At 30.1% G+C, this 24,094-nt stretch overlaps 1 protein-coding gene across 3 annotated transcripts in view; it reads left to right on the top strand.

The window, feature by feature from the left end:
• The window catches only part of CSMD3 (CUB and Sushi multiple domains 3), a 1,176,048-nt gene that overhangs the window by 450,277 nt on the left and 701,677 nt on the right, over positions 1-24,094 (top strand). For 2 of the 3 annotated variants that reach the window (XM_068525308.1, XM_068525307.1), the window contains one exon: positions 17,197-17,274. The exons of the other annotated variant lie outside the window; for it this stretch is intronic. In XM_068525308.1, coding sequence (XP_068381409.1) covers positions 17,197-17,274 — 78 coding nt within the window. The remainder of the gene's footprint in view (positions 1-17,196; positions 17,275-24,094) is intronic. 3 annotated transcript variants of the gene reach the window in all.

Genomic DNA, 24,094 nt, shown 5'->3' with positions numbered 1-24,094 from the left:
GAATAAATGTTTACAGTTTCACCAGCTAGAGTATTCACTCAGATGACTTAAAGGCTTAAAATTATATTCTTCAATATAATCAAATATCCATGTCTTTCAGTATTAAAGATAACTATTTTGTTACAGTTATAAAAACCAGTGTTTTTAATTACTTTGAAAGGCAAAAGTATTCTCATGTACTTACAATAAAATATTGCTTTTTTATTATATTACCACTTCAAAATTCACAAAATAAAACTAGATATAAATGCCTTGCTTACGCCCTTTTCACATTTATAAAATCAAAGAAAATTTATAAATGAACACAAGAAAACTATAAATTCGATAAATTTCATATGAATAAATATTAATGTAATACAATGGATATTATTTTACTGAAATTAGTTACCACCTAAGGCATATATACAATAGAGATTGTGATAGCATAGGTTTGTTTTTATGTATACAAGTGTGTACAGTTTTGTACTGTGATAATTTGGCATATTTCATCATGTTTCTCTATTCACACTGCAATTAAACTTTCATTTTTATGATGTCTTTTGATCATTGCTAATTCCTAATTTGTCTATTCTCAATAACTTGAGGTAAAGTACTTATAGTTTACACTATTACCACTATGAAAACAAAGAAAGCATAGACACTGAAATTGCTCATAGTATTTGGTACTTGTGAGTGTGTAGCTTAAAAAATCTATGTATTAATTTATGATTAATTAAATCTTAAATCACTATAGTTAATTATAAAAGCTGCACAATTAATAATTTGAAAAATAACTTAGAATATTTATCAAAGACATTTTCAATCCCAAGAGGGTATTGTTCCAATTAATTTTTCCTATAGTAGTACTATAGTTAAAACATCAGTAATTCAACTTAAGTTATCCTCTTAAAAGTTTTTTTTTTTCACTTTCTACTTGTTCTCAGTAAAAGAAAACTCTTTCTTGGTTTTCTCCATTTAAAAAGAGTCTTTAACGTTGAAATATAAACAAGTAAAAGAGAAAAATACTGATAAATAATGTTGACTTAGCTCTTCTTTAAACAGTGTATTAACACTACAGTTTCCTTTATTAGTGCCCAGTAGACTTCAAAATGAAAATTCAGCTTTATTGACTGGATTTTAGTCCACTTTTGTCACCTGCTATGTGTGAGACTCTTTGCAGGTCACGTGAACTATTAGGGTTGAATTTCCCTATCAGTAAAATAGTATCACAGTATTACATTAGGGTTATAGTGAGGATTAAACACAGTATTAGGTGCAAATGCCAAAAAATCTCAAGTATTTTCTCCCAATGGAAAGGAAAAACCAAATTGCCCACCATTGCTGGTTAGTTTTGAGGTCAGAGAACTAGGCTGAGTCTATACTCTATCCCTTATTAACTATATGATCTTGAACAATAACTTCAACTCTCAAACCTGCAATTTCTTAGTAACTGAGAATACCTACCTCATAGGTAGTTATGTGAAAAAAATTTAGCACGGTTGCTGGCTTATGTTCCACAAATAGTAATTGTTATTATTTTTATTATTCATCAAATATGTTTTAGCTCTTGCTATGTACGTGATATTGTGCTGGATAGTAGAGATATAAAAATGAACAAAGCAGGCTGTGCTATGATGTAGTCTATATAACTTTAAAAAAAAAGAGTAATTACAAGCTTATTACGAGAAACACTGCCATAGCAGTTGTTTTGAAATGTTATTGAAGAAAGGAGAGGGACTGACTACCTCTAAGTGTAGAAGTCAAGGAAGGCTGCACAGAGGATATTTGTACAAATTCTTGAGAGATGAACAAAAGTTTCAAACTAGTAAATTGTGTTTATATTGCTAAGATGTATAAAGAATGCTTTGAGTAGATAGTGCTGAATAGAAATATGATGAACCTATATCAAAATAAATAAAGTGTTCAACTTTGCTTAAAGGAATGTTTACAGTCATGTAAATAAACCTAAAAACAATTGACATTTTTAGCTTATTGATTATACAGATGTTTAAAATTAGATAACATAATATCTAATGATATTTTAAATTTTATCAGAATAGTTTGTTGCTTTATGATTTCTTTTTGAAATTATTTCTTAATATTTACTTAAAATACCTTTTTCAGCAATCTCTAAACCCCATAGTTTATTATTATAGCCCTAAGAGATTTCAATTCAAAGTTGACTTATAATAGCGGGACATATGTAATATTATTACAAAATTATAAGTAAAGAGTCCTGAATTTCTAGGATTATATTTTTTTAAATAGATGGTCACTTTCAGATCATCTACTACAACAGCATTATTTTTATACAGGAAATTGTGGTCTGGAAGAGGCCATATGAAAACCCAGTCTTCATATTGCTAAACTAGTATTCATTCATCCTTCCATTTACTCATGGTTCAAAAGGGCCTAATGCAAATCCTTTTATTAGGTGATATTAAGGTTAAAGTAATATAGATGACAGCCATAGTTGGGTTTTCTTCCTCAAGAGGTTTATACTATTATACTAAGAGGTTACACTATTTAAAAAAAGTCATTAAAATGTGTTTTACTCTAGGTAGGTTTTTTAAACATTGTTTTTCTTATATATTGTGGTGGAATGGTATTTTTTTTTTCAATATGTAGACAAGTTCTGTCAGCTGTTAATGAGCAGCCATGGTAGTTTCTATTTTCATGTAAAAATGTGAATATATTCTTCTGGAAAAGTTCCCATATACATTTATAATAATTATAAGCTCTCTTTTATTGTTCTTCTTAGCAGAAATTTAGATGACTATATCATCTTGTGGAGTCAAATACGTGTCATAAGCATTTATAGCCATTGCCGCTACTTGTTTTGACATAGTGTGGTCAATTCTTCCATAGTATATTTAATAGCTAATGATCATATTACTAGGATCAAGCAGGGTTTTAGCTTAGTTTATAAAGTAACATGAAATTATGTTTAACTGAAATTGAATATGATGTAGAGCCCCCCCATAATGGCAGCATAAAAGAAAACCTATTTTAATTTACCAGTTTGCAAGTAGAACTTTTTATTATTTTCAGCTTTAAGGTAAGAGTATTTAATTCAGCATAAATTATTCATTTTAGGTTAGCAATTTTAATCCAGACAAAAGCAGGAATTTTTAAAAATTTTATCTTAAGCAGTAGTTTTTCAAGTAAGCTCATCTGAACTTTTACATTGCCCAACAAAAAAGGGAAAACAATATACTATCAGACTTACATCTACACTAAATTTCCAGTTTATTTCAGAAGTCAAATTCTATGATATGTAAACATTTTGTTTAAAACACTGGACCGTAATATGACAAAAACTCTATTGTGTGGAAGTAGCAGTTCTTGGGTACCTAATATGTGCCTTTCAGTAATAGGCTATTTGGCCACATGTAACTATATATTTTAAATCTTTTCAGCAGTTTGCAAGCAACTAGTACTGTTTTCAAAATTTCTGTTAATACTTTATAGAGTATAAATTCGTAAATTGAAACATTTTTTATTAATCTTCATAAGCAGTATCACAGTGAGGAAGTTAGTTTATGGGTGGTTACTTAAGTCTTTGTGGATACAGATATATGTCCATCAGGTATCAGGACTTATTGAACATATTATCTCTGTGCTTAAACGTATGGTAAATTCAAAAGAAATATAAGATATGGTCTCTATTTTCAAAGGCAATTTTGTAGAGATAAGATAATAGAGAAAAATTATTAGTCAATTCTAAGAGAAAGAATTCTACAGCATGATATATGAGTGAGGATGAGTTATAGCTGTCTTTAAACATGTGATGTGATATGTTATATGTAGGAGAGACCAAACCTGTTCTGCCATAGGTTGTAGAATTTAGTGTATGAAACCACAGGAAGGTACAAAATATATCATAGAGAAGACTTTTCTAACATTGAATTTTGTTCAAATATAGACTGTGTGCTTCAGAAAACAGTAAATTCCTAAATCACTAATAAGGTATTCAAGCATAGCTTGATAGACAAATTGGGTATTTAGAAAGCATTAAACATCAAAGAGTGTTGAAATTTTATGACTGTCACTGTCCCTTATAATCCAAAGTGTCTATGAATCTATCCAGAGATCTTGTATATTAATGTATTTATCATCATCGTCTATTTTCTCTTGATGTTTGAATTGACATGGACTTATCTTTATGGTTATCTCATTGTAAAGCTAGTGTTAAAACAACCATAGAAGTGGCTAACACTACCATCAAGAAAGTTAGATTGTCACTCTCCTTATCCCAGTAAATGGAAACTCAGACACATAAACGTTTTTCACAGGACCATTGCCGCACATTTGCCTTAAATTCCAAAAACTCTCCATTTGAGGATCTAACTCTAGATTGCCTTTTAGGTAGTGTCCAAAACTACAGAGTTATTTTCTTCAAGACTTTCCTTCCTCCCTTCCTCCCTTCCTTCCTTCCTTCCCTCCCTCCCTCTATCCCCTCTCCTTCCCTTCCCTCCCCTCTCCTCCCCTCCTCTTCCTTTCTCTCCCCTCCCCTCTCCTCCCTCCTTTCTTCCTTTCCTTTCTTTTCTTTATTTTTTTCTGTCTCTATTTTTCCTTTTCTTTCTTTCTGTTTCTTTTTTCCTTTTTATTTCTCCTTCCCTTCCTCCTTCTTTCCTTCTTTTTATCCATCCATCCTTCCTTTCTTCCTTCCTCTCCTTCTCTTCCTTACTTCTTTCCTTCCTTATTGCTGTCTTTATTTGTTTCTTTCTTCAACAGAAGTTCACTGACTACTTGCATGTCATATTTTCTTCTAGTTCCTTATTATACAACATTGAACATATTGAACCCTGCTTTTTGAGTTTATATGCAAATAGGGAGAAAAAGACAAGCAAATAAACCAATAATTACCTGATGGTAGCAGAGATGTCAGAGAAAACAACTAGCTAGAAAGGGCTTGAGTTTTTCTTGCAAAAAAGAAAGCCTGAGGTGCCTGGAGTTCAGTGGACAAGAAAGAAAGTGGAGATCAGGTGGGAAACCGGCAGGAACTAGACCATATAGGCTCTGAGGCCTAGGTAAAGAGTTTTATTTTAATGTAGATGAGACAGGAAGCCATTGGTAGGTAGGCTCTATATTATCTAATGTAACTTTTTAGAAGACATCATTTTAGCAAGAAATTACATAAGACATTTTAAGTAGGTAGGAACAGGCAGACAAATTAGTAATGTATACAGAGGTGCAATTAATGGTTGATAGAGATTTTAGAGTCTAAGTCTTAGACTATGCTTCTCAAACTTCAGTGTAAACACAATCACCTTGCAGTCTTACTCAAATGCAGATTGTGACTTGATGGGATTGGGATGAGATCTGAGATTCTGCATTTCTAACAGACTGCAGGTTCTGCTGATATACTGAATAGCAAAAATTTACATGAGGATTATTATTATGGAGAGAGAGCAGTACATACCAAACAGTACCTGATCTTGGTCCACTCTCCATGAGATCTTGTTCTCCACTAGAAGAATCACAATGTTGATAAACTATCTCAGAAAATATAGTAAAAGCTAAACTTTAATTCTGAAAGAATGACTCTAATGGTGGGAAATTAATGAGTGGAAAGGATATTTTAGGGCAGATGGATTTTCCGGATCAACCTTAATGACAGTAATTAATTTTGTCAACCCTTAGGAATGACTGAGCAGATTACATTAGTTATGATTTTACTGGAAAAAAATCAATGAATGTATGAATAAATGATAAAAGCATTCCCAAGTCAAATTTTAACTCATTTATTACTTTTAACTTTTACCCTAAATCTACACCTTAAAATTATTTTTTAAAGTGTGTTATCGAATAACAGAAAAAACAAGGTTTTACTTTCCTTTTATTTACCATGTTTCAAATCTTTGAAAGTCTGATAGACAGGAGCAAAACATAATGAAAATAAGGATAAAAAATTGATTGCCAAATCAAAAATTTTCATGATTGAATAAATAAGCATTATCTTCTATTTTATATAAATGATGAAATTGCACTTGCCTGCTTGAATTCCCATGTCCTTCTTTATGAGAGTAACTGATGTATTGATTTTCATGCATGTTTAGCATAACAGAATAGAAAATTTATGACATTTTAAAATTTAGTTACATATGATTTTTGTAAGATCCTTTCATTTATTAAATTAACTCTTAGCCTTTTATGTAAGAACTTTGACATTGTTAAAGTAAATACATATTTAACAGATAGGGAACTGTTAACCTTTAGGTGGGTGTACTACATATAAATATTGACTATTGCGTTCTTTATCAATATCTTGTCCTTTTTTGTTGCTTTTTTCACTGTTCTCTTGACTTTTTTCCTAATCATATTATTTTGTGGAAAATTGTGTTAATGTTGATATTTGTAGCAATTTAAAAATCCATGTCCAGAAATGTATCAATTTATGATTTAAATACATAATTATTTATTGAATATCATCTTCATATTTCATTTCCACATTTCATCACATTTGTGAAATCGTGAAAACATTCATAACAGTAAATATGTTTTTATATTTCTAATTCTTTTACATTTTATTGAATAAGTTATTTTTAGGGAGAAAGAAGAGAAAAAATAATATGTTAGAATTTACTCGGTAACAGATTTATACAATCTTAAAAGGTATTGGATAAAAATACTCCAAATGCCTGAGGATCTTTATGACAATATCAAGCAGTGAAAATTATTTTTTTCACAAATGACATATCTGCAGATAATCATTTTAACAGTTTTATTCAGTGCTACTCCTTAAGGCATGCTTTTGAGTTATCCCTTTGCAGAGATTTTAACAACTTCTGATGACCCAGTGTTTTTGTTTTCCTTTAAGTAAATCTTAGGAAGCATATATCTTTTTTTTTTTTTTTTTTTTTTTGCATATATCTTTTAACATTAACTGCAGCCATCATCTTGTAACAATGATCTTATTTCATAAATTGTGTTTTTTCAGATTTTCAACCCCATTGTTATGCCCACCAGTAATCATTAATCAGACATTTTGATAGCTTATTCTTTATATTAACATATTATTTCTCATTTTTTATAGAATGAGCAAACAAGGGGAAATAATAATAATATGTAGAGCTTAAAAGGGGAGTCTTAACTTTAAAGGACAGAGATGGCAATGGTTTTATGTGTAACTGATTTCCGCAAATGGTTATCAGAGCTAATTATTTTGCCTGTGAATGAGATGATCACAATGTGAGCTTTGTGACTTTTAATATCTTTTTCCTTGTTAAAATATTTTGACGGGGTTAGACTTCCTATTTGTGCTCAAAGCTGGTGCCAAAGTGGACTCCTCTGCCTTTTGGAGTATGAAGAAATGGTCCTATATTAGAGACATTTTTATCTTGTTCGGAATTATTTCAGGGTATTTTCACCCACTTTTGCAACAAGCTGCTTCCCTTGCATGTAGTTTTCTAGAGCATATGGCTACCCTGCTGTGCACGGAGTGAAATCACATAATTAAGCTTTACAATTTTAGGAAGAGAAGAACCTTAATATATGGCAGAACAGCATGGTGTTAAGTTTGGGTAGATCATATAGTATATTTTTCTCTTCATATGTAGTCATCATTTGTATTCTAAATCATGGACTATTGTTTTTTAGTGTTGATGCTTGATTGTTCGTTGTTTAAAATAGTCTTCAAATGGCATTTCTTCATAATACCAAATGGGATTAAAGTGTGAGAAATTTCTAAGTTGATTTTATCCAGAGTCCAGAGAAGTTAGAAAATTTTCATTTAGTCGGCTTACATCCGGAGGAAGGTGTTGGTGGGGGGTGGCAGTGATCATCAACTCTCCTGAACTTTCCCATTAGAAAGGAATGCAGCCAAAGTTGATTTACTAAAAAGACTGTATGGTAATTTGAGTTTCATCTAGCAGTTGGCTTTTGCTACACCTTTTTATTCATCTGTTTATACTTTTAAAATAAGGCATTAAGAAGCTTTATGCCATGGGATTATGCCTGGCACTATCAGTTAACAATTAATGTTATTCAGTATTCAGTATTAAATTCAGTTAATGAAGCTGGTTCTGCTCCATACTAAAGTAAACCATGCTTAAAATCAGATATTATTGACTACTTAAATTTATCTATTATTAGCATTGCATTAAAAAAAAAATGAGGATAAGGTATACTAATCCAATCTATTTGTGATTTCCCAGGGCATACCCTTGGGAGTTCTGATTAGATATATGGCATGCTGTTATTCATAGTCAGGTGGTGGTGTAGTTGCTAGGATGGGTGTAGTTCAAAGTCAAATGAGTGAATATATTTTAGTAGTATATGTATTGGGCAATCTGCTTAGCCCTTCTCCATTTTTACATCTAGAAAGGAAGGAAATAATCTCATTTTGAGTGGCTATTTTGTGGTTAAAATAAGACAGTAGGCAGAGTACCTATGCTTTAGACACACAAACAATAAATGATACTGTCCCCTTCTTGAGTCTTTACAAGAAGAAAATATGCTATAGTTACATAAAAATTTTATCAGGTAAAGATATGTGAACAAATTAAGGAAACGATTAGCACAGATGTTTAAATTTCTTACATAGCTTATTTCCTTAGAAATAAAATATATAGTCTAATGCAATATTGATAGAGAATTATGGAAACAACTGATATATACAGCTGTATTTAGCTCTGTTCATATAGATCTCATGTATAAGTTGTTACTACAATAATGCGCAGCATTTCCAGTTTATCTCGGGTTTCTGTTAGTCCCACATTTTTTTTTTTTTCTTGCCAGTTTTACCCTTGTTTCAATTACTCTCCAACCTCAAGACAGTCAACTCACTATCTCCTCTCTCCTTGTGAATTCCTGTCTTCTTGAGGAGATAATTGCTAGAAAAGAACATAAGATGTGTGATCTAGATGTCAAAATATTCCCTAGGAAACAAGTAAGCAACCAATGGTAGAATGATGAGCAACAGCCATCCCTATTTCTACTTAGATATTATCTGTTTAAGTATATGAGTCATTATAGACAACTTAAGAGATGATGTTTAATATAGTATCTGAAAAATCAAATTTCTAATGATTTTCTTGTGCCAGTGGTATATCCATTAGTGTCCTTTGGGAAACAGTTGAACATGGGCTAATTCAAGGAAGCGTCACTTACAAAGGGATTATTTCTAAATGAGCTGATGTAAAGGAACCACAAGGGATCATGCAGCTAGGGTAGTAGCAGCTGGGCTGTCACCATTCCCAACCCACTGGGATGAGGGAGGGGAGAGATGTTGGACAGAGAGATATGTATATCAGTCTGTCATGAAAGGACTGGTAACCGTCAGTTAAGGGCACATTTCCAGTCAACATAATGGGAGGGATGCTGCAGGATAATCCTGATCTTACTTTCCTCCCTCCCACCATCCTCCTGCTGGAATTCTCCAGAGGATCAGAGAGTCTGTTGATAGAGTCTAGAGCATCTCAAACTTAAGTGTTCATAAGAATCACATAGTGGTCTTGTTAAACTGTAATTTTTAATTCAGTAAGTCTGGGATGGGGCTTGATAATCTGCTTTTCTAACAAGTTCCTAGGTGATGCCAGTGCTGCTAGTGTAATGCCACAATTTGTGTAGCAGGATGTAGCCTATGCAGATCAACCTCTGTACAAAGAACAAGGAGGAGAATAGGTCTGGAAAGGCATGTGGACAATATAGTTGGGCTATGAGGAAAACATAGATGGGTTATGATGAGAGTGCTTTGTGGTCTTCAATAGCCATGAATTTAGCAGCATAACCCTGTATCAAATACACTGTCAGAGTCTATCTGTGCTTGTTTAAAACAATCCAGGTAGTGATACCAAGCCTTCATGAAGAACTTGGATAAAATATAATAATCTGAAATCAGAAGGATGAAGGAATATTGTTACTTATTAAAGTAATAACATTTTCTGGATATTATATTTAAAACTATTCAGTGTTCTTAAATTTGTAATGGAAGAATATATTCCACTGCCGTCAGTCATGATACTCATGAATTGTGGTCACTCTTATTCAAGCAGTTGGCTTCTTTCCCAATTAGTCTCGTATTGGAAGGCATTACATTGTAGATAAGAGATCTCTGACATTGTGCATAAAACAAATATGTGACATAAAATTACCTCATTTATTTTGAATTAGAAAATATTATAAACTTGCAGGTATATTTTTGTTCTTGAGGTCATTTGAGAAGTTTTGCCTAATCTTCATGTTCTCTAAGGCATTCATATGAAAGCGAGAGTCATTCTAAGCATAAAAAAAAAAAAAGAAAGAAAAAAGAAAAATTGAGTATTATTTTTCATGTTACACTTTATAGTAAAATTATATTTGCTAAAATTAGTGAAAAGAGAACAGAAATTAAAATAAAACAAGCATGAAATAATTATCATTCAAAAAATATGAGCTATCAAAACAAAAAAGGGCATAAGAAAATGATTGAATTGAGTGGATCTTAATATTTAACTGTAGGACTAAAGATGATTTAAAAAAGTTCATTTGAAGCTGTCAGAAAATGAGGATTGAAATTTAATTAAATTGATGGCTGAGACGGTTTTAAAAGTGTTGAAAGTATTCGTGAACCATACCAATGGTAACTCTTCCCATATGGTGACTTTCAATATGCCAATTATAAGAATCCCTAAAGAGAATATATAAAATCCCACATTTTTCTTATAATCCTGACATTTTACTGCACACCATAACTGTAAGACCTGTTACGCCAAGCATTGCTGGTGCATCTGCTGGTACCTACATAAGTGTTATGGATTTCTGAAGTTGTTCCATTTCTGGAAGGGAAGAAAGCCCACATACAGAATTTAGTGTCTTTATTCATTAGCATCCACTGTCTCTCAAATAAAAAATAACAAAATTAATTAAATCTAGAAGACGTGAAAATTAACAAATTGATTTTATAAAATATGATGTCTCCTTTTCACACTTGCAACTCTGTTCAGTTTTCCAAGTAAAAATTTTAGACTTATTCCTTAGTCTGAAGTGGTTGAAAAATAAGATTTCAAAGATTTGGAGTCTAGGGTGATCTTGTTACAACTTTGAGACGTTATAGCCCTAGAATCCTCTTTTGTAAAAGTGAAAATGGGCCTGTTACAAGAACACCTTAAATATGCTGAATAACTACACATATGTTCATATAAACTAATATGATTTTATATATATATATATATGTGTGTTTCTATACATTTATACTAAATTTACTATCTTGACCAAAGAATTTGGGGAGGTTTATAACTTTATATAAAAAATAAAATTTAAGTTGGAAATCCAGGTAGAGTTTATGAATTTGTATAACATCCCTACACAGTGAAAAAGACATAACACAAAGTAGTTTAAAAATTTTAGTATAGTGCATCCCCAATTGGAATGACATCTGAAACTGACTAGATCTTAAAATTATAAATAATAATAATAATAAAGTAACTAACATTTACTGAACTTTTGCCATGTCCTGATTCTTAGAATTTAAGTATATGGTGCAATGTATAATTGTAAATTTTCTTTCAACTATAAATAGGGCATCATATAAATTTTATACTTACATATTCAATATGCAAGAGTAAGTGCTAGCCACAAACTAGCAGGGTAGCATAAGTAGACGTTTAGGACTTAAAAAAATACTGGAGTGTCTAAACCATATTACTTATCTCTAGTGATTTTTAAAAGGCAGAAACATTAGATTTTAAGTAATTATAAAATTGAATATATATCATTTCTTTTAAAATTAATTGGTCTATCATTTTAAATTTGAGAATATTTTGGATCTTGCATATCCCTAATATATGTCTTTACAAATGAATTTTCAGTGCTATTGAACATATTTCTTTGCACCACTAATTTTCTCATCAAATGAAGGCCAGTATTATTTCTTTTCTTTTATTTTAACATATTCTAAAATAAAATATTTTTCACAAAGACTCATGAACCACTTACTAATATGCTGCTGAATTTTCTATTATACCTTTTTGTACTGTGTAGTCCAGAAATATGATTTACTTGCAGCATACCTTTAATCATTTTCTAAAATTACACTACAGCAACATTTATAAAGCAAATATTCTTTTCTCAGAAATTTGTATCCAGTGGTAAATTTTATATGAAAGATAGTAAAGCAGACACCACAAGAATACTACCTAGTTTTTACTGGCATCAGTGTAGTTTCTTGATCTTTCTTCTTCTAAGGATAATATGGATGGAGTGACTAATTAGCAGCTTCCATGCTAAATATGTTCTGAAGAAGAGTTCTGCCAGTACAGGATGTAGAAAAAAAGTGTTAAATTGTAGTGTCTTTAGGCCTGTGACCTGGAGCCACAATTTACTTTCAAACAAACAAAACTTTTCCTCTGAACGTAGTAAAATACTTTTAGAATCTCTAAAAACATTTTAATCTTTGAGATAGAATTGAGAATTCTGATTAATTAGTCTTTTCTTCTTCCTTTGCTCTAAATTCTACACCTAAATACTTAAGGGTAAATGAATGACTCTCTTAGGAATATATAGAGAAGTTAAACAACTTGTTCCATGTCTTATGGGACTAGAATACAGGCTTCCCAACTCCTGGTCCAGTGAGAGAAATGTCACTGTGTTTTAACATTATCTAGATCTATATAAAATCCCTTAGCAAGTGATTGATTATATATTCTAATACCCATGTAAATGGATCTACTGTCAGTGGTGAGATGTGCCGTGTTCTCAAAATGGAACACACACACGCACACACGAACACACATTAGTTTTAATAACCAAAACAAAAACTGATGTTTATTTTATTAGTATAGTTTATTTATTGAGTATAAAGATAAAGATGATACTTAATTCAAAATAAAAAGTAGGAATTATATATCTAGATAGCATGATGTCAAAAACAGTTTAAAAGAAGAGAAAGGCATTGTACATTTGAGAAGTTGAAGCAAAAATAACAAAAATAAATCAGTAGGATACAAATGACTTTCTCAAAAGAAATTATTTTCCTTTTCACAAGGACCATCATATTCTCACTTAATTGTAGATTTATAATGCAGCTACTGCCACTTGCAAGATAAGTTATTGTCAAAATAAATACTACAAATTTGGAAGATTAAGCTAAACAGAATGTTTCATTTGTTTTATTTTTATCATATTTGAATACAATTTAAGTAGAAAATGAAAGGGTTTTTAGATGTTCTGATAACATTTAATAAATAGTGCCAATGTTTTTCTACAGGAGTCCCATACAAATCTGAAATAGTTTTTTCCAATGAAAAAATATTCTGCTCACTAATATTAAACATGTCTGTTTCTTCTTTTTCTAAGATAAATGTTCTGAAAAATTACAAATTTTCACTGTATATACATAGGAGTGAAATAGAATAAAAAATTATTGGTGTGTGACTTTTGAGATTATGTAGTGAAGAGTCTATCAATTTTAAAATAAGGAACTTGAATCCGGGAAATGTTTTATGACTTCAAGTTTTAGAGGCTGGGTGATAGACGGACCACGTAAAGGTCATGTTTTCTAAGCCTCCAACTGATGGTTGAATTCCCTTTAGTGCATCTGTGTATTGTGGTCAGTTTCCTAATGTTAAAGAATGGCACCAGCACTTTGTTCCTACTAACAGAGATTCTTCAACATAAACTCATGTGCCACCTGTTTCACAAAAAAAGTTGACATTTGAAACTAAATCTAGCAATTTATCCATGTATGTGCATATATGATTAATCTTTATAATAAGGCATTGTAATTTAAATAATTTCAAGTAAGTGACTTTAGCCAATTAACATGGAAGTTAGATAAGGTTTAAGTAAAATCAGTCACCATCAGTTTTTTTTTTTGTTTAAGTTTTTAAAATTCAAATTCTTTTTGAAAATAACCGAACAATAATTGATCTGGAAAATAGTACAGTTATAATCCTCTATAGTGGTTTAAACTGCTTAAATGAGGATTACAGAAACAAAATGTTTTTCCCTAGTGTCTGGGGCTTACAACTAAACAGATGGATTTGATTGTTGGCCTAATATATTCCTTTCTGCCAGACATTTTCTGTATTATAAAATATTTTCATTATGCTAAAAAAAAGCACGAGTCAAACCAAAAAAGTAATAAACAAAAATGAACAAAATTGTTTGACATGTGAAAAGTGAAAAGCAGAAGAAAATAAAGGAAAGGGATCTTGGCACATATGTCTACATGTCTTGCAGTTAATGAAATGTATTAAAAATTTATTAGAACATACATTTTTTATGTATTTAAAATAGCTTTACACATGAAGGTGCTTCATCTTGAACATCCATTCTTTTATCACTTCTTTCCTTCCTAATTCATGATTAACAAAGGAAATCCTCCAAACAAAATACCTTTAGTTAAATAAACCAGAATTTACAATATTGCATATATTCATTCAATCATAGTACTACTTGAGTAAAATAATGTTGCTGCTTTTGAGAAATAGTACAGTGGAAGGAATCGACACAAACAACAAACTGTCTTTTAATGTTTATAAAATTATGTAAAATACCACAACATATTTTAATATCTTTATGATAAAATAAATTTGACATCTTATAACTGGAATACACTTGTTAGAAAGGTCAGGTTAATTTTATAAGTTAAATGTGATCACTAGAAACGCCATTGCTTGATGTCATGTTGGTACTTAATACATATACCTTGTAATATATAATATATGTTTTTATGGCATATACTTGAGAATTAACGTTTCACTGATTTATGATTTAGAGCAGCGTCTTGCAATTGGTACTTACAGTATTTGTCCTTTCAATTTATTCAAGAAGAGATATGCTGTATGCTCTTTCTATTGAAATTATAAAAATATCTAAAGTATGTGTTTCCTGTTTAACATATTTTAAAGTTTTGGGTGAATTTAAATTTTATATTATTTTCTCTTCACTCCTTTTTATCTCCTAAAATGGTTATTCTCCTGGCTTTCCATCTTCTGCATCTGTATTACAATTATTTATACTTTTCACTTTTCTTCAATTTAAATTGACAAATAGATGCTTTTAAAAAATAAGGTTAAGTCCCTTCAGAACCAGGAAACTGTTTAAAACTTCCTGGTCTGAGATGACATTTTCTTAGCTAGGTATTGTCTCTGACCTCACCAACCAAATAGTCAAATTTAGATATAAGCCCATTACATAAACCTAGTTTATACACACACACTCACACACACACACACACACACACACAGAGTTGTTTTCAAAATCCTCTATTTCTAGTAACTGAGCTCTTTGACCCTCTGGATTTTTCTTCTTTAATTTTCTCCTTTGAGTTTACAATCTTTTCATTAAAAAAAAAAAATTTAAGAATTCCAGATTTGTGTTAAAACTACTATGAAATTTTCCAACCCCTTTGTAATACTTAAAGTCAAATCTTATAATGCAGAGAAAAGTAGAGGTAGAATTCCTACTTATAATTCATGTTTGGATTGGGAGAATCTAGAATTATGCCTCAAAATACAAAATGTAAATTTTGTTAAAAATAATTTTCAGGCAGCAGGAAAATTTACAAGTGGCAGAACTAAATTTAGAGCAGCCAACCAAATACAACAGTAGGACTAAACTTGAGCTTACCTTGGGGGCTGGGGTGTGGAAGAGAATTACAACGAAAAACATAACTTGAGAGAGATGTAGTCATTCTTTCATTGTAAATAAAGGGCCTCAGATAAAGAATCTCAAAATTGTAAAGCAACTGAGCAGTCATCTAGTCCTAGCTACTTATTTTAAGAGAAGAGACAGGTAAAAAGGCAGACTCTTGTCCAAAATCAACAACTACTAATTGCTAAGAATCAGGTCTCTTAAATCCTACTCCAATGATCATTTTCATATTTTTTATATGTACTATGTATAGATAGTTTACAGCTGTGTATTTCAGTAAGCCATAAGAGTCTGCCTCTACCTTTCTACTTTTGAAGGTAGTGACAAGAAAAAAATTACCTTAAAATGTTTCAAAGGCAATAAAATATCCTTAATTTGAATTAATTGGGTAAAATGGCAAGTAAGATTTAGTGAAATGATCATTTTAAACTATCTAACAAAAATTGTTTTGCTTTTTTCAAATTCACGGAGTGAACAAAACCTAATTGCCTAAATGTTTCAAGCTATCATTTCTACCTATAAACCTCATAAAATGCATTATGTAAAAAATTCAAATTATAATTGAGGAAGCTAAATATATCCCTTGGATTCTTGTTCATGTTTTTTTGTAAAGAAAATAATTGTTATTTAAATATCTCAGATCAGATTACATAACATTTTTAATTAGTGGGGTGAGGTTTTAATTAAATAGTTTTTCTTTATTTCACTTAGTGTCATTAAAAATTTAAATAAAGTAGAAAGTAGTCTTCTGAACTATAGTTTATCCCTTTAAAAATTATATAGCCGCTGTAGTTAATAAAATAATTTATACTTAAAAGGAAATAATACTTTTTTTTCCTTCATCCAAAATACTTGAAAAAATGTTTTTAAAATGTTCCAAGTTACTTCATTGAACTTGTATGTTTTTTAAGGCAAATCCAGTCATATCTACTGTAATATAGTACACAATGAAATATGCCAGCCTCTTATGATGTTGATTTTTCATATAATAATATCAAAAAGAGTAGCAAGATATTTTAGATGAAATCCAAAAAGTTGTAATTCACTTTCATAAATTTTGTACAATATGGACTGAACATCAATCATCGTTCACAAGCAATGTGTATGAAAGGAAATGGTTATTGGCAGAAATACTAAAATGTATTTTAAGTTTTTTCAATTATGTAATTTTCTTAAATGTGTCCTTATATTTCAATTAGGTTAAATTACCTTAAAAGTACACTAGTTTATTTTAAAAACCAAGCTCATTAAATTCATCCCACTTTTATAATGTATCAGTATTTTTATTTTTCTAGTTTAATTTATTCCATAAAATTTGATGAATTCAAATGTTTTATGATAAAGAGTTAATGTTTTGCTCTTCTATTAAAACTGGGTAGTGTTAAAAAGTACCTATACATGTATGCAAAATTCTCCCTATAGTACACTTAAAATCCTTTTATACTGCTTGGTATTTTTACTGCTTAGTGATCAGATTGCTATTTTTTTCTTCTTTATTTTCTTCTGGGTGCCCTATATCAGGCTTAAGAAAGCAGTTTTTTTAACTTGCATAATTCCATGCTAACAAAATTTGTTAACTTGAATTTCATTTTAAACTTGTGTATCCTGATACATGTTTTTGTTTGTTTTCTTAACTAGTGAAAAAGGCCATAGATTTTAAATCTAGAGGATTTAAATTGTTTCCAGGGAAAGACAACAGCAACAAGTTTTCTATCTGTGAGTGTACTCTTTTTTTTGTTCCTTTCTCTAGTGCAAGAGTGAAGTTTGTGGTGTCTGTGTTGTTTGTGTGTTTTATAAAAATGTGTATTTACCAAATTAACTGCATTAATATTTATATAACATGCATGATTATTCAATATTTTCTTGAATTTAAATGCATATTGAGTTATTGGGTTATTGTGGTAAACTTTGGAGCTCAGATTGTTTCAAAATGTAAAAGAAAAAACTCTTTTGATCTAGCATGTTGATAACATTCTAGTTTTCTAATTCTAGTATGTGAGATAAAAAAATGAGTGAAAATCATCAAATTAATGGTTTCTTGTAGGAATTTTTGTTTGAACATATCTAAATTTCAACATAATTATCTTTCTAAGGAAAAATTTCTTTAAATAGCAATTTTTCATTTAAGGAAAAATATTTTAATTTGAGTTAATTTATACAAACACTTCAGATATCTTGTAAATGAATTAACTAGCTAATTAATTTTTGTTTTATTTTGAAAATCTCATGAAATGAACTGAGGTACACATATTTATGTGCTGCCCCAATGCACAATTTTGCTTAACATTCAGGGATTTATAGATGATCTGAAGTTAATCCATTAATCTCAGATTAAGAATCATTGAATTTGAATATTCATTGTTATATTACCATATATGAACATAAAATAAGATTTTTAAGAAAGCTATGAATTTTTTCAATATAAATCAATCAGCAGTTTGTAGAAATACCCTGCCTTACTGTTCCTGCAGATACATATTATAAATTTTAAAAGAAGCCATTCATGATACCACATCTGACTTCTAAAATGCCTTATTGATAATAAATAAGATTAGTTATTTTAAATAAATATTATCTTCTTAGCAAAAATACGTTTTTAACATGATTTATTTTTATTCAATTCTAAATCATCTGATGAAGTGAGTTTAAAACTATTTCTTAAAAAAATCATTCATTATAGTTATATCAGTAAAGGATTCTACCCACATGTTTATTGAGTTGTATTTGTAACAGTAAATGGCACAAATTGAGCAGTTACATCACTTATCAAGAAGCAAACTTGGAGCCTGTTGGTATCAAATATTTTAAAGTGTCCTAATTTTAAAATGTGATTTTTCACATTTTGTTAGATTTGAGAATACGAAACCAAAAATAGCAGATATCAGTAGGAAAATGTCAAATTGGGTTACCTGTTTGGAAAGCATTAAACAGTTCATTTCAAAGTATTTAGCTGTATAAGTATGATTTATTGTTATATTTTTAGGGTTAAAACATATTTTCAAAATTGATAACAGTTTTTAGGGAAAATAAATCTACAGTATTTTTCATATATTAATTATTTGATACACTTCAGAGAGAAAGATATTTTTCCTATACAAGAAAATATAAACATAAAAAAGTTGTTAGGTGAAATTATTCTGACATTTCAAATTTTATCATGTCAACATGAAGGAAATGATGCAGACTTAAATAATTAGGTTTACTACTTTTTTTTTTCTAATATTTTGTCTGGCTAATCTATTTATTTTAGAAATCTAAGAAGAATTATAGGCTATCACTTTCTTACCCTTTCCTCATTTTGGTTACACAAATGTTATTTTATATGCTTCATGCTTCAAACCTTCAGATGTCCTGGGAAAATTAGGCTATTTATACGGAAATTAAGATGTATGCAACTCTACATCATCAACAATTATAAATATTACAGTATATATAAATGTATCATAGTAATATGCTGTACACCTAAATCTTACACAATGTTACACATCGAATTTATTCAATAAGAAAAATGTGTATGTAACTTTTTATACTTGGTATATTGCCTTAGTGGACATACATATTATTTTCATTGTTCTTGTACAGTGGTTATGAGGGTGAACAAGAAAGGGAAATTTAAACATAATAGTGTATCTGGGGAAACAAATAAACCCTGATTAAATATATATCTATATATATAAATATTTTTATTTTTTTTTTAATTTAAAGAATATTTACTTTTAAATGTCAGGAGTAAAGTTAATGAGACAAAAAGAAAAAAGTTACTCATAAAGCAAAAAATGTTAATTTACTTCATAATTTTAAAATACATTTTACATTTATCCATTACAGCTTATGTAGGATATAAAATATACTCTTGTGCTTTCTTATTTTTATTTTTGAATAGAAATAATTAAACTCTCATCAAGACAGATTATTTATGCCAATTTTTTTTAGCACCAATAACAAGCCAACATTATTTTAAAGTTATTTTCCTACAATTTTTTTCTCAAATATTTAATAGCTAGTTACAAATATATATTCTCTATGGTTGATCACAGAGAAAGTTATAATGCTTTAATTTTTATCATTATTATATATTTGTTATCAAGTAGGCATTTCGGTCTTCATCTCTTTGAATCGTTAATTTGACACAGAGCCAAATAATTTTAAAAGGAGACAATTTTTATCTGACATTAAACTTTCAAAGGAAAAAAATAATAATAAAGCTTGTGTTCTTTGAAAAAACTATTCAATCACTAGAACTTCCAGGAGTGAGCATAATTATGGAGGACATGAGCTACACACATTTCTAAAGTGCGTCTTCCCATAATAGCACCTTTAAAGTTTAACTAAGAAACAAATTAATAAGAGATTCAGGAAACTGCAGTAGTGTTCATGGGAAGCATTTGGTCGTTTAAATGGCTAATTCAGATTCTTTTTCCTACTTTAGTACCTGAACTCTATGTAGTCTCTTTCCATCCCTTCTTGTTGTTTATCAAAGAGAGTAGGTTTGCAAATAAAGGAAAAAATATTTTTAATTTAAAAAATAAAAATAAATTTTTATATTTTAAAATGTTGAATTGAGTGAATTTATTCTTGCCAACTTTTCTACTAGGCTCTTCTAAAATTTTAAGGTGGAATTATAAGGAAACTGTGAGCTTTCCATAATGTATTTTTAAAAATTATTTCATCTTCTTCAAGTCCATGCTTTCATGCATTCTTATTATGCATTCATTTCACAATTCTATTTGAACTACTTCTCCATGGCAGCACCATGCTAGACTAAGAAAGTAAAAAGAGTGAATAAAATACAGTCTCAGTTGGCAATGATCCAACATTTTATTGGGAAGCTAAATGAGTTAAGTGGCAACTCTTTTAGGATATAAAGTTAGTATAAAATAACATTCTGTCTACATTCATGATGTTGGAGTTCAGAACAAGATCCAAAGCATTCTATTTTATAAGGTGGAATACAATTTTTAAATCTAATATAAAAAAAATTCTAAGATGCCACTAGCCTGGATGAGGTAATGTAGAGATGACTTTTAGTAACATGACTTTCAGGATCTAGTTATTTTTATCTTTAGAGTACATTATGTGCTATGTAAAATCAGAAGCTTAAGAAAACGTGCTTGTAATAACAATATTTTATTTTGATGTTGACTAATTTTATAGTATTTTAAAGCTAGAATATATAATAATATAGTATGTTAATTAAAATTCCTATAGCATATTTTATAAGCACATATAATAAATATACTTCAATGTTATAAGAAACGATAATTCATCCAATTTTCTTAATTCTATAAATTCTGCCCTCTCTTTTTGTCACTGATGTGTGGGGGAAAGGATTCATATTGTATTAGTACTAGTAATAATAATAATAATAACATTATTATTATTATTGTCCTTAAAGATCAGAGCAAAAAGGATATTCCCTGTAGTTATGCTCTTTTCAAGAGGCAGGACCCTGTCCATGTAATTAACTTTTAAAGAGCACTCATGTTCTTTTTACAAGTTACTATTCAAATTGAAAGAAGTAAAAATGATAAATATTTGTCCAGTTGTTTGAATGGCATTACGTAATGAAAGCAGCTGATTGAATGGATACTAACTTCATTTGAATGTCTTGGCGTCACTAGCTATGGGCAGTTTTGTAGCATCTAAATATCAGATAAATAAGAGATTATATACTTTATTTTTTATTTTAAATTTTTTAATTAAAGAACACTAAATACATGTATCATGCAGGAGCTCTCCCGTTATCTTTACAATTTAAGTTGGGAACTTTTTCACTATTGCAGATGTCCAAAGACAGCAGTTTAAAGGACACTTTCAAACAGACAAAAGTAATTTGACAATTAAATCATAAGAACTGGGATTAATTAAGTGAACATGGTGAAAGTTATAAATATGCTCTGCAATCTAAGATAAAATATTTGGAAAAGTGTTTTGAATTTTAAGTATTGATGCCCTTTCTCCTTTCTGAGCTTTCTGTACAGGATGGAGAGCTCAGGTGTTAAGAGTAGAATTTCTTGAATCAGTCTGCCAAGGTCGAAACAAAGACTAAGGCAGAAAGTGAAAATAGGACTTTAGAAATGTGTCTTAACCTCTCTATGCCTCAGTTTCCTCACCTGTAGGAAACATATAATAATAGTAGCTACCCTTCAGATTTGTGTGAGGATTAAATGAGCTGATACATGTAAAGGGTGTAGATTAGTTCCTGACACATAGTACTGTGTGTTAGCTATTGTTAAAATTTATATTAACCTAGGCAATAATGATGATGAAATGGAAAAAATGAAATTTTTTATTATTTTTATTTTCTAATGTATTCGCAGACACGTCTATTTTTACCTATAATCTGTGTTATAAAATTAATATAATAGTGTAGGAAGCCTAAGTCATACCACTTCTTTTTCTTGTCTCTATTGTATGTTAAAAAAGTCACATTTTAATAGCATATACTATAATATTTTCAAAAGTCAGTTAGGATAGTTCTTCCCATAGAAAAAATACTCATTGAAAACAGTGTACAACACATTGTTTTTAATCAACCTACTAGGAAATATTTACTGAGAAGTCATTAACCCCCATCTAGGTACTGTGGGAATATTAAAATAATTATAAGTTTTTCCTTATCTTTATCAAGTGTATAATATATTTGTATATATGACTAAGGAATATGAAACTACTAACAGTATGACAAAATAATTTAAAAATTAAATATAAAATTGTCCATGCCATATAAAAAGAGGGATTAGAAAATCTGGAAAAAAATGAGAGACTGTATTTTGCAAAAAGTGGGACTTGAGCTGAGTCTTGAAAATTATATAGAATTTTGATAGCTAAAGAGGAAGAAATGGAAAACATGGAGACCTGGAGAAAACACAGAGCATGGAATGAGCATGGCTAACCAGTACAACTGCAGAAGAATGAAGAATCTGTTGGACTTGAGTTATGGATGTATCTTGGTGGCTAGTGGGTAATAGAGGTTATATACTTAGAAATCTAGAATCATAGGATATTTGGACAGTAATGAAAACTGTGTTTGAGAAAGTTTAGTTCTAGTACTCAAGATGAATTGGAAGAGAATGATAATAGAGAAACAAAAGCATCAGTGATTAAGCTGGATTTGAGCATGCACATGAAATGACTATGAGAATTTTGGTGGGTTGACCTAGTAGGTCATTGAAGGAGCAGGATGGAGCTTGGGGAAAAAAATGACAAAACCATATATTTGAAATTCTTAGCAGAGAGGTAATTTTTCAAGCCACGAGGAAAATATAAAATATGGTGAATTATGGGTCACTGTCTTTGAATTTGCCCTCTGTATGTGATATCAGCTAAAGTAAGAGAGTGGCCAAAACAAACATAAGAAGCAACAAAAGCCAGAAAGATAAAAAGAAATGAATTAGCAAGTCAGCAGACCAAGAAAAGCAAAAATATCACATGCTTTGTGTGGATTGGTGAACTCGTAATTTGGCAGCAGTAAGGATACTGTTGAGGATATTTAGGAAAGTGATTTTTATAGAATGAAGGGTGCAAACACAAATTTTCATATCTAATTGAAAATATGACAACTTTACCAGAGGTATGACTGTTCGGCCATCATCTGATAGTCATCTTGCTATCTGATAAATCAATATGAACAAGTTGACAATCTGAACTAAATGATGCAGGGATCCAGTGGTTCTCAATATTGACTCTACATTAGAATCACCTGGAGGATTATTAAAAAAAATCAAACAAACAAAAACAACAACAAAAAACAGATCCACAGGGTCCTACCCAAAGTAATTGCATTAGAATATCTAGACATAAAAGTTAAGCGTCTTTATTCTTTTAAAAAAGCTCTACAGGTGATTCCAACCCACAGTGTAGGAAAAGAACCATTGCAAGGTTTACAACTTCCCTCTCTAGAGTCTCTACTCAGGTCCCATTCTTTTCTTTAAAACGCAGATAAGTTGATGAAGAGGAAAATAGAAGTTACTCTCTAATTCACTGTAAGATTGAATTCATGAATCAGTATCACTCAGATATTTCAGACCTTATCTGGTTTTGATCTTCCCATTTGAAAAAAAGCACTATCTTGGGGAATTATTTATTTACTGTGATCACAGTCACTGAAAATATTAATAAAACTTTTTAATAATTGGGTGTTCTGAAGAAACTGCTTAAAGTGTACAATGGCTAAGTAAAACACAGTCATGGAAATTGTTAAAGGGTAAAGCCCTTATTTTGATGTTCATCATTATATCATAATTCAATGACATGCTTGATAATTTGCGCCGCAGTTTTACTTTCACATTGGCAGACTAAATTCTTTGTTATATACTAAATAAAAAGTGGTAATAACCTTAAACTTTTTTCCACAGGGTCTTATTTTCTATTGCAACTTTAAAAATAATAAGTACCCAAACGACACTGCCCTAACTGGTGGTGACTTCTCTACTGCCAATAATTAATGGAAACTCTGGCACTGATACCCTGGGAGTGCATTACAAGAGATTTCACTATTTGATAGTAATTAAAAATAAAGTGTTAATTGTTAATG

The sequence above is a fragment of the Eschrichtius robustus genome, chromosome 17 (assembly GCF_028021215.1).
Source record: "Eschrichtius robustus isolate mEscRob2 chromosome 17, mEscRob2.pri, whole genome shotgun sequence".
Lineage (NCBI taxonomy): Eukaryota > Metazoa > Chordata > Mammalia > Artiodactyla > Eschrichtiidae > Eschrichtius > Eschrichtius robustus.
This window is presented reverse-complemented; position numbering and strand designations above follow the sequence as displayed.